Source organism: Anoplophora glabripennis, unplaced genomic scaffold (assembly GCF_000390285.2).
Source record: "Anoplophora glabripennis isolate ALB-LARVAE unplaced genomic scaffold, Agla_2.0 scaffold1254, whole genome shotgun sequence".
NCBI classification, from domain to species: domain Eukaryota; kingdom Metazoa; phylum Arthropoda; class Insecta; order Coleoptera; family Cerambycidae; genus Anoplophora; species Anoplophora glabripennis.
Genome location: NW_019417335.1, coordinates 1,937 through 14,752, shown reverse-complemented (window position 1 = coordinate 14,752; position 12,816 = coordinate 1,937). Strand labels below are relative to the sequence as shown.

The following is a 12,816-nucleotide window of genomic DNA, read 5'->3' as shown; positions in this document are numbered from 1 at the left end:
TTGATATTGGAATCTTATAAACAAAGTCTTCATAAATTCCCAAAAATGAAAGACAGTCAAGCTGAAACCAAATATTTTGTCGAATCACAAGAGGCCACAATTGTTTTGTAAAGCGAAAATAGATTAAAAATTTCTGGGCATTTAATCAGTGATAAGAAACCCGGATTGAAAGAAAATTGTCAACTTGATCTGTTATGAATATTATTCTATTAAGCTTAAATGTTTACCACGTCAGAAAACAAAATATATCTTATAAAAATGGGATCTGTTCATTTCTTGGCATATCCAGTTGCAAGATATGCCTGCACTCTTTGCATATGTTAGAGGTATAATAATTGTTCTAAGAATTCAATGCACATGAGATTAATAATATATATATCACATAATTAATATCACCGCATTCATTATTCCTCATTTGATTAACTATTACTCTGGTACTTTGGGTGTTCAACCATTTGCAAAATATGCTCATTTTGTTTTGGTCAATACTTACATGGCCTTCCACATTGACCCACGCATAAAATTTATGTAAAGTACATTTTTTTTATAAAATAGAATTATCCTTCGCCTTTCTACATTTGTAGTTGTGTAAAGTGAAAAGTTGAAAAGTACTTTTAAAAAATGGGCCTCTGGTATAATACAACTATTTTATGAGTACATTCATTTTATCCTTATAAAAATTAGCAGATATTTGTAAATTACAAAAAATTATCCATGTATGAGTCAGACGCAGTTCATATTATCTGGCTAAACATCAAATTGAATAGAGTTACAGGTTGTAAAGAAAATATTATACATTTCTGAAAAATAGTTTAATGTGTCAAACAAACTTTACAAAATCATACTTATTTTAAAAATCACACCTATTCAACTTATAAAAAATTCAAGGTCGTGTTTTCTTTTTCTCGTTTGTTTTAATATTTTTTTACAGTTGCTTTCAAACAAGCTATCATGAAATTGTATTACTTTTGGCCTAGACTTTGGTTGTGCCTTTTTTGGAATAGGTACAGCTGGATTGAAGGCCATTTCTGACATATTGAATTCAGAGTAAAGTTGCTCAGCTGACCTAAAGAAAAAATAATCATTTCACATTTGCTCTATTCTGAGGTTTCTTGTGATTTTCTAAACATTTTAAATTTATTATACCATTTTCTTTTGTTTGCTTTTGATCGACCCAAAGTATTTATTTATCTTTTATTATTATATAAAAGTAAAGAGGAAAATTATGACTCGGGGAGTGTAAAAGAAAACTACAACCAAAAGTGATAGGGTGTCATTCATTAATCACGTGAGGTCCAAATAGGGGAGGGGGGGCGTTGTTGTTACATATCACGTGTATATTTTCGCGCAACCATGCCCGAGAATGCCTTGCTGTGAGCTGCGATATGACATCACGATAAGTAACGCGCAATTGACGTGGTCGATCTTTGTAAGATCGTCTGTCGCCCTGCCAGCGCTGGCTGACAACCGCCGCTGTTTTTTTATTGATTTTCATAAAAAAATATTCTGAAAATATTGAATTTTTTTTTTTTAAATACACGTGATGTTAGATAGGGGGGGTTATATTACAACCTCACCACGTATCACCAGAGGGGAGGGAGGGTGTAAAAAACTGGCTTAAAAACCTCACTTGATTAATGGACGACCCCTAGTGTGTTTATATATAAACATATACTTTTTTTATATAAATCCTGATTTGATATTTTCTGATATAATTTGATAAATTTAAATCGCAAAGGAAAACACACCTCACCGGAATAAAAGAAATATATTTTCAGTTGAAAATAAAAAATTAAAACTATGCAGTTAACAATTTTTTTACCAGAGTAAAAGAAAAGGAAATTTACTGCATTTTTTCCCTAAAAAATTACTAGTCTGTTAATATAAAATTGTCTTTCAGTATTAAACAATAGTTTATCTGGATATCGCTTGTGAAATAAATTTTGTATAAAATCATTTAATTGCCATTTAAAAAAAATATAAAACAGACAGTTGTGACATAAGAGATTATCTTTTAATTGTGTTATCTACTGATAGAAAGTACAATCAAAATCTCACACCATTAATGTCGTGTTATTTCCTACATTATAATTTTTGATGATGATGGCACACTAATTGAATAAAAATACTTGAAATTGAATTAAAATTTATATATGGCAGAATTTCTTGTAAGGTTCGCATTAGCTTTCAGTGCATAGAAATCAGTAAGAGAACAGTAAACATTTTTTTACTGCAAACCCCATTGTTTATTGAGAATAAAGATGCCAACAAAAACAAGGATGTTGCTACCCGTCTTGATTTGCACTACTTAAAGGAAGCTTGTTTATTACATGAAAACGAAAAACTAAAAATGATTTTCCACAAAATAACCAAAAATGAAATAATGAACAGCTTCAGTAACCATATAGAGAAACATATACAGGGTGGTCCGAATTTTATGCAGGAAACTTTGAGGGCAGATAGATCTCTTTAAAATAATGTCTTTGCCTTATAAACATAGGTCTGGAACGGCACCGTTTTAGAGATACAGGATGTTGAAGTTGTCAAAAAAAATTGATTTTTTGTTTATATCTCCGGAATCTATTAACCGATCTTAATAAAGTTTGGTACGTACAATGTATGATAGTAGTCCTTATATTCCCAGAAATATGAGCTTTAAAGCTTCAACCAGTGGTGTACAACTGGACAGGGATCACCCCTTTTTTTACAAAAAAACCTATGCCACTGCATTTTTTACATGTCATGTAACTGATTTATATTTTAATGCACAAAATACGTAAAAATGGTGACTTTAATTTTTTCCCTAAGATTCGCCGTTCTCAGGTTATTCATACCAATACAATCCCCTTGTGGCAGACACTTCTAACGATAATATTACAAGAATATTTGTTTACGTTTAAAAGTAAGTGCAATTTGTAAGCACATCAACAAAATTATTTGCACTCCTTTCTACACCACCTGTGAGGTAGTGTACGATATAAACAAATAATCATTTTTTTTTAAAACCTCAACACCCTATATCTCTAAAACGGGGCCGTTCCAGACCTATGTTTATAAGGCAAACACATATTATTTTAAAGAGATCTATCTACCCTCGAAGTATCCCGCATAAAATTTGGACCACCTCGTATATAGGATGATTCAGTCATATTATTAATTTTAAGGAAAAAAAATAATTTCAAATCATTTAAGACCCTTTTCAAACTGCTCTTGACGCTGACCTACAAAGGTTTATCCAGAATGAATCTTGACCTACTGTAATATGTGGTCATTAACCCAGCTTTTAATGCCTTTTTAATACATAGGGAGCTACATAGAATAAAGACAGCTTTTTAACTAGACACATGAATGAATAGGATATTTTTTACATTTTAAATATTAACAAGTATTATTTATTTGTTAATAGAAACAAATGTATGAGGATAACAATTGTTTTCAAATGTTAGGTTATACAATTTAGTATTTTTAAAATTAATTTATTCACTATGTTTTATAATCGAATAAGAATTTTTAGTACATATTACATATATATGTTCAATTATATTAATTATTCAGTTTGTAGTATGTATACCTTATTGTGCGACTCATTGCTATTCACTGAGTATAGCACCTACTTATTTAAAATGACATTAAGGCTAAAAAACACTAATTCGCCCACAGCTTTGTTATTAAAGTTTTAGGATCAGCTTCACTTTGATTTTGAAACCAATTGCAAAATTCTAGAGGATTCGGTAAAACTTAGCTGTCTCTTCGATCTTCGAACATTCGAAGTTCGACGATGTGTTCTGTGTAGAGAAGTAAAGCGCCGAATTAACGAGACTTAAGTGATAATTTGCTTATTTTTTAAAAGGTCGGGTAAATTTTTTTTTTTTCGATTTTCTGTCTTAGGCCTTCCAAATACGTGATTAAAATTAATGACATTACGACTGAACCATCCTGTATATTCTATGATACTTTAAAATGCCTTCTTACCATTTTGCATATTCTCCAGGTAAACTGCCCTCACCGGTAGCTACTGCACCGTTTGCAATATTTCTTGCAAATCGATTTACAATTGGATGATAATGTTTTGTTAAAAGTATCATCTCATAGAGAGCAGTGCTAGAAGCATTTGCATATTCTGGATCATCTATTTCTGCTTGGAATTTTCCTTCACCTACCGATGTGTCTAAATCCAATAATACATCAACATTCCTATTTAACTGCATAATATTCCTAATTATTCCTAAACAACCTAAGTTACCATCATGTAACAGCTGCAAACTTAATGTTGCTATTCTTTTGACAAAACCGATTGTTCTTTTATTTGTAATTTTTTTCCTCCGTTTTATCAGGGCATCATTTAAAGTTCGCAAGAGGATTTCAATATGATCCGATTTTTTTGAAGAAGCAGTGGTAGTAAGCAAATCTTTATAAAGATTATTATAAAATCGCGTGGGATCTATATTAAGTGCTTCTCCCTGGCCGCTTAATATTGCAAAAACTGTTTGAATGCAGTGCAGTTGTTCTCTATAACCCAGCCAGTCCTCTTTTAGAAGGTTGTCAAGAACATTAACTAAATCCATATAAAAATCTAAGTTAATGCAGTGTGCATACCTGAAAATATTAAGATTTAAATATTTTATAAAATATTTATTCGGTAGCATAAAATGTTCCTGTGTAGCTACTAATAGTGTTTTTCTGTCATAAAATGAAAGCATATAGAAATACTAGACGATAAGTTTACAATGTTTCTATATATTTTTATATACATTACTCATTGTTTGCTAATTACTTGGTAGGTAAGTTCCATGTTGCGAATACCCAGTTTTAATTCTCTGTCACATACACCAAACATATGAGGATACAAAAATTTCTAGTAGTTATTAACCACAGATTCTTTGGATGAAAATACAACCTATGCCATTTTAGCTTTATGCGCCACTCAAGATACAAGGTGTTAAAATTTAAGATTAAAAAAAAGTTTAATTTCTAATATACTTGAAATTTTTCTTTAGAATAATTCATCATTTGAGGCATTAATTTTGAACTTTTTTCAAAGTAAATTACTTACCATAAACATTTCAAAAACACATTTTATGCTATACCTAAACAAAATGTACCTATAATGTTCTTTCAGTAAATTATATAGTGATAATACTTTTAAAATAAAGTCTATCGACCAAGTTAAATATTTGGGTGTTTATATTAACTGTCATCTGAGATGGAGTTTTCATCTTAATAATGTCATGAAAAAATTAAGATATCCTGCAAATATTTAAAAACATGAAAAATATGTGTGATATGAAACAGTTGCACATTGTGTATTATGGGCTTGTACAATGTCGTATAACATATGGTTTAGTATCATGGGGAGGCGTTACAAATAACTATTTAAGACCATTAGAAAGCGTACAAAAACGCATAACTAAAATCATTTATGGCTTACTTTTGTTAACTCAAATGGAGGAGTTATATAATAGATCATAATTAGCAATTGTTTTACCATAATAAATTTATGTAAAAAAAGGCAATTGGTATAAAAATCATAATTATGATACTAGACATAAAGAACATAAGGTACAGGGGCATAAATCTAATAAAACAGTTGGGCAATGGAGCTATGAATATCTTAATACAAGAATATATAATCAACTGCCATCTAATTTAAAATATATAAATTCTTACTCACTATTTAAGAGAAAACTCGAAATATGGATTTAAGGCCAGTCAAGATATTTTATACATCAATCAATAGATGCATAAGTGTTATATTGTATTTCTAACTATTTTATTTGTAATTATTTACACTGTATTTGTAATTATTGTTCAAGTATAGGTATAATTAAACCGAAATATTTTTAATAAGATGGAATGTAAATCACTAACTAAAGTTTTATTTATAGTTTATTTTATAGTAAAAAATTCATTGTATTACCATACTGTAAAATGTATGTTTTGGTAAATAAAATTATTATTATTATTATTATTATTATTATTATTATTATTATTATTATTAACTAGTTTTTTAACAGATAATTGCAATTTTTTGTAAAAACAATATTTTATAATAAACTGTTTACTTTAAGTAAAGGGAAAGCTATAGCACAGTTGTAGAGAATTTAATTCTACATCCCACGGTATAAAAATATACAGGCTTTTGCACAATTTTACAAAATTTTTAAATTTTCTTGACATGTTTGACGTCACATTCTTGGGGCCCTGTAGAACTTAACCAACTTTTGGAGCAGAGTTTGAAGTTTGAAAGAACTACTATTGCTAAACATTTGCCCAAAATCATTTAGCATATGACTGTTATAATAAAGTAGTTTTATCTCTTGCTGCATAATATACTATTTTTAAGTTTTAACTTTAATATACTTTCTAGAAAAAGAGGCATCTAGATAAAATGTGGCATGGTCTCATTATTTTCACATAAAGAATTAGTGTTATCAGCTTAACATACTTTTTTGTAATACCCTGTATATGATTTAAAATTATAGGGTACTAATAAAAATGGTACTCACTTTGCCAATCCTTCTAAACAAACACCAAGGACTTTGGTGTTGTTGGAATTTTTTAAAATCCTAAAATAGATATTGAAAACAATTTTTGTAATTTCTGTTAAATTTTTATGTTTTGCTTGTTTGTTTTCTTCTGCTTTGGTTTCCAACAACTCTTTTTCTACCTCTTTCAACTTTTTTGTTCGCTACGGAATTATTACAAATAAATTTCATCAATTTACTTAAAAATATTCATATATTACCTTCCTTTCTTTCTTTGACATCTGCAGTATTCTGGACTTGTGAGCTAATAACTTTTTCTGTTTAATGTCTTGTTCTTTTTCTTTATCTAAATTTACATCTTTTAAGTTCAAAATAAGTAGGACTTCTAACATGTCAGGATATATATGATTATGATTTTTCAGATAATTGTTAATAATTCTTAACAACTAAAAATTAAAGGCACATTATTTTTAAACATTAAAATAAATATTTATTTTACCTTTAAAGTTATTTCTTCCTTTTTATCCTCTTTCATAACAGTTTTTATACTTGACTTAACAGCTTCTCTAACTATTTTATTATGACTGTTTAAGAAAGGCACCACAGCTTGGGCTATATTTTGTGAAAAATTAAAATATGGATGTGCAACTAACAGTTCACACATGGCTTGAACTGCTAAAACACTCAGTTTAGTTTCTTCCTACAAAATATTTATTTGCTTTCTAAATGTGTATCTACAAATTCTATTATAAACAAGGCTCATGTTAATGTATTGAAGGATAATTTATCTTATAAAAGGAAATGTGTATTCAATTAAAGAGTAGTAACGGCTGGTGAAAATTAAAGTGGTAACATTTTGATAATGAACCAATGGTTAATTCTGTTTCAAATTAACCATTTGGTTATGATGAACCAAATGCACTACCAGTTTATTTGAGTATTATATTGTGGAAAAAATTATGTTAAAATAATCAACGAAGGGTTATTTTTATGAACCAATTTTTGCCTAATAAAAATCTCATTCATAAAAGTAAATAAAAAATACTGTATCGTTTGATTTACATACGTAATTTATTTTTCAAAAATGTTTTATTTTTGTTTTCAAATCTACAATTGTTTGTTTTTAATTAATGTTGCCAAATTATATTGAAACTATAGTAATATATTTTTTCATGTTAATATTTTTAAATTTAAAGTTTTATGTCAGCAATGAGCTTCTCCTTCGTTTTTCTCAAAAAATGTACATCTTATCGATTTTCAACTAGTATACCTATTTTTTGTATATCCTTTAGGGTTTCAGGATGATCAAGAAAATTTAGCTTCAAGATATTTTTCCTTCAGATATATCCTTCAAATTAGCTGTATCCACCTGCTAGTGGGAATAAATTGATTTGCACATTTTTCAAAGTAATAACTTCAACACCCCGTATCTCGGAAACGTAATGTTAATAAGAAAAACGTTTTTCCAAGAGGAACTAACCTGCCTAATACCATTTTTTAAGTATAAACGGCACACCCTGTATGTGTATAGGCTATAAATTTTGAAAGTGTGACAAATGTTCGGTTGTGACCACTGGACCAGGGGTTGTGTAGGTTGAACCTTTCTGCATCGAACAGAAGTGATCTGGACATTCTACGATTACGAGAGTGGTAATGGGGAGGAAAATGGTGAACCTCTACATTTTGACTATTTTTGATAGCACTGTCGATGATTAAGTGTGCTATGGCATGAAAATTAAGTTTTCCAAGGCCTGTAGGATCGGCGGCAAATTTTGAAAAAACTTTGAGGTTAAATTTTGATTCTTGTATTTTTTTTGCGAGTAGCAGCATCTTTTTTCGTGTTCTACAGTAAAAGTAGATCTAATGTGTTAAAAATGTGAAAATTTACAATATCATTGAACCTTCAAGGGCTGTGGTGCCTTAGAAATTTACTATCTGGAACTGACACTTCACAAAAGCTTATTTCAAGCATAAATATACACCTATATAAATTTTCAGCAAAATGGGGGATGATTAAGTGGAAACGATTTTCAAAACTGGTTCATTTAACATGGAATGACCCTTCTGTTTATCTAGTAAATGAATTTATAAAACTAATGACTAACATTAAATGTTTCAAAAGAAAAATGGCACTAATGAAAACAGTTATTTGCCATATAATAAAATCACAGACAGCTAGGGTTCCCAACCATTCCAGTTTGGCTGGGATTAACCAGGAATCGGAAAGTTTGTCCCGGCAAGTTTTGCCTTGGCCGGGACATAAAAAATCCCGGAAATCCTTAATATTCAGAAATTTTCTTGTACCGCCGCGCTGTGTCCTGTTTCAAAGCTTTTAGTTGTGATTGGTTGACCTTGTCATGACGTCCAATTAAAGTTAAAAGCTTCAAAGCGCCATTGTCGCCAAAATACGCCTCTGGTGTCTGGTGCGATGCGATGGTGGGGGGTGGGTGCGAATGATTTCGCGACGGGTTAAATAGTGATAAAAAGTCCTCAGTAGCTACGCACCTTTGACCTTAGAAGATTCAGTCTGACTTTAGCAGCTGGCTTATTTTTCTTCTCGGCAATCTCGATCTCGGCAGTTACTGCCGACTGCCGGGCAGTTCAGGTAAATCAAAGTTATTTGTAACATTAAGCATTTTGTTTTAATACATAATTTATAATTTCTGTTTATTAGGTTTTACTGATAAAACGTAAAATGGAAGAAAATGAAGCTCCCCATTCCTCTCAAAAAAAGCAAATTAAGTGCTATTGTATAATTCAATTATTTGAAAATGTAAAAACAATTGTCCCATTGTCCCCGAATGGCTGATGCTCAAGTTGGGAACCCTACAGACAGCACATTTAAATTACTGTCACTACACTTTCTGAAATGACTATTACAAAGAACTAATAACTAGGGCTGTCAGAACTGAGCCGTGGAACATGGGCATACACATTATTTATTAAAAAGCAACAAATCAAATTGTCAATACACCACCATAAATACCAACGGATAAGAATTAATTACGCAACATACGCACGATAACAAATGCAACAGTATACTAACGTGGCGTGAACGTGAAAAGCATTCTGAGGCAGTAGATCAAGCATGACTTGATTGACCCACTTGACACGCCATTTGAATTGCGGCTCTCTCCGACAGCCTTAATAATAACACATTCTTATTGCTACTTACTTCTGTTCTTTTCCTAGAATCCCCTTTCTTTTTAATCAACTGAAAACAATATTTTTCCAGTTTTTGCAAAAACTTTTTATAGTACAATAAAAGGTTATTTTCAAATTTCTGTAACTTTAAAGTGTCCTTTTTTACTAAAAATAAAAAAATATATAATTAAATTTCTGATACGATAGTCCTATTGTTAACAGGAAGTAAGTTATTAAATTTCTAAGTGAGATTTTATATAAACCGTAAATTTTGAGTTTGTATACGAGTTTATTTTTTCTAAATTCTAAAGTTTTCTACTTACACTTAATTCCTTCATTATTAGTATGCTTAATTTCATATGATGGTAAAATATCTTTGAATACTTCTAACAAAGAAACTGTAACAAGTTTACGGATAGTCAGATATACTTCTGGTGTTTCATCATCCATGATATCGAGCAAAGTTTTTAAATTCATAATTTTCTCTTCAGGATTTTCTAGTAATCCAGAGCTAAGAGTGCCAATGTGTATTTTTTTCTGCCTTAGCACTTCATTTCTTACAGCTAACAATTGAGCTGCAGATATCGGTTTTGAAAGATCTACTCTTGAATCTTCCAAAGTATATTCTTCAGGAACTTCTAATTCAGTTTGTTCACTATCTTTTTCATTATCTTCAATTTCTGACGTTTCTTCTTTATCTTAAAACAACAAAAAAAAAACAATATTTCAATGGAAAATAATTATACAAATAAAAATAGAAGACAACTTTGATTAAGGGGTAGTCACTCCAAAATTTTGAAAAAAATCAATTTTTGGATAAATGGTTTAAGCAATGCTTTATTATATGAAGAATAAAGAAAAAAAGTTGTAGATGGCAAAATCGGGAACACGAGTTTTTTTGAGGTGGAGTGCAATCACTCGCAGTGTGCTGAAGGAGTGCTTTTTTAACTTGTGAGAAAACGCGCAATAGTTAGCTATTATAGAGGTCAGTTTGAGTTTCATTCTCAAAAAGTAAAGCAGCCCACATAAAAATTTCTAACAAAACATTAAATGTGCATAACAGAAAGGTTATAAATAATAAAATAATGAATAAATAAATATACCGAGTATTTTACTCATTTTTCCTTTTTTTTTTTTTTTTTTTTATAAATAATAAAATAATGAATAAATAAATATATCAAGTATTTTACTAATTTTTCCTTTTTTTTTCGATTGTACAATAGTTTTCACCACTAGATCCACTAATTTTTTATATGCAGTGTGCATTTCACAGACCAAATGAAGTTTAGTTGGGGTATACATACCATTTATTTCTTCAAAAATTTGCTGAGGAATCACACCAGTTTTAGTCTTAATGGGTAACAAATTTTTTATTTTTTGACTTTTATTATTACTTTCTGCGAATTGTTCCTCATAATTATTTTCTAAAGTATCATCTTCATTTAGTTTTGGTTTTTTTGATTTGTTAACAGATGATCTAAAATAATAAAATGCTTATGTAAAAATAAGAATTGTTTATGATATAGTACCAATTTCAATAAAATTTGGATTGGCTTTTAAAACTTCACGAGCTATATCATTGCAAAATCGTTTCTTAAATTCAAAAGAATTTCCTTAGCCTACACCCAAATATTACTAAACTTAAAGTTATACCACTTTGTTATATAGGTATTTATATATTATATAAACTTAATAAATTTAAATGAAAATAGTAAATATCACATAAAAACTCGATGTTTTAACACATACTTAAAGTGAGTAAAGTACTTACTCTGCATATCGAACTTTATTAAATATTCTGTAAGAACGATTTGAAATTGCTTGTTTAAGGAAATCTATATCGTCCTTGTCTACCATTTGTAACATATCTTCTCCATTATCACTTTCTTCTGAATTCTCTTCATGTTGTACATTTTTGTTATGGGTTAAACATACAACTTGCTTCTTTCGCTTATTTTTCTTTATCAATCCTTGCTTTACAAGTTTGTTTTTCTTTTGATTATCCTTTTTTGATTTAGATATTTTTGTTTTCTATAAATTAGTAAAATTAAATATTACTAACTACGATTTTTTACTTCAGTACTTACTATAACCATTTTTATATATTATTTCTATCAAAACGCCACGATGCCGCTAATAATGGATCACGTTCTAAACATAACCTCATTTTTTAATGTTTTTGTCATATTTTTGTTTACTACCTACCATGGAAATGAAAATATTAGACCAATGACTGCTAAATCGTTAACAAATTATAGTTGTTTTCCTTTTACAACTTTTTGGTTCAGCTAAATTTCAATTTTTTAACATAATCTTAGCTGGACTAAATTTGAAAAAAAGGAACACGATTCGTTATAAGAAGTTACACTATCAGCAGCTAAGCTAACCCATATAAGTTCTTTTTTTATGAGTTAAATTTTGAGAAATTTTATACAAAAACATTTTGTGTTATAATTTTTTGGATGGTTTCAGTAATAGATATTAATGGATATAACAACCAACTAAAATATTAAAATTATTATTTTTAATTTTTACTGGAAAAAACTAATTAAATTTTGCTCGTATTTCAAAAATCAAGAATCAAAATTAAAACGAAAAGCTAAAGGAAATTAAGACATTTTCAGAATTAAGTTTAAAAGAAATACGTTTTAGTGATTAAATATATCAACTACCTATATTCGAATCAGAGATATGGAGTAGGGAGAATGAGCGTCAAGATGCGCAAACTTGTTAATAAAGGAGGTCGCCATTTTGAAGTCTTAGATACGAGGGGGTACAATATTACATTACCAGGTCAGTTCTAAAATTTCAAATTAGAAACGCACATAACTTTACATTAAATTTTGAAATGAAATATGAACTAACAAATACGTACTTTTGAAATTTTCAATTACATATGAATTATTTTTCATAATTTTCTAGGTATATCTGAATATTTATTATATAATAAAAAATTAAATTTTCATATATGCACTTCATAAAAAATATATTAAATACTATATTACTCAAGAACAACGGCTAGAGTTGTATCATAACTGCATAGGATATTATTACCTATCATATGTATAAATCTGCACACACTCCGACATTGTGCTTATCTTTTACATTGAATGATACTTTAATTATGTTATAACTATCTTGTTTCACAGAAGGTTCAACAGAGAATATTAATCACACCAATAATAAT

At 29.3% G+C, this 12,816-nt stretch overlaps 1 protein-coding gene across 1 annotated transcript; it reads right to left on the bottom strand.

The window, feature by feature from the left end:
- Positions 1–803: 803 nt before the first annotated feature.
- LOC108915894 (nucleolar complex protein 3 homolog) lies at positions 804–11,803 on the bottom strand. The gene is made up of 10 exons (XM_018722046.1): positions 11,717–11,803; positions 11,401–11,660; positions 10,934–11,106; positions 9,953–10,327; positions 9,661–9,794; positions 6,985–7,185; positions 6,746–6,931; positions 6,507–6,688; positions 3,973–4,596; positions 804–1,066 (listed from the first exon to the last, which is right to left on the bottom strand). The coding sequence occupies exons 1-10, from the start codon at positions 11,723–11,725 to the stop codon at positions 868–870; spliced, it is 2,343 nt and encodes a 780-aa protein (XP_018577562.1). The 5' UTR covers positions 11,726–11,803; the 3' UTR covers positions 804–867.
- Between the last annotated feature and the right edge of the window lie 1,013 nt (positions 11,804–12,816).

Coding starts and splice junctions, on each gene's coding strand:
- LOC108915894 (XM_018722046.1), bottom strand. Junction 9,795..9,952: donor TAATAATGAAGGAATTAAGT/GTAAGTAGAAAA, acceptor TTTTATTTTTAG/TAAAAAAGGACACTTTAAAG. Junction 6,932..6,984: donor AGGAAGAAATAACTTTAAAG/GTAAAATAAATA, acceptor TTTAATTTTTAG/TTGTTAAGAATTATTAACAA.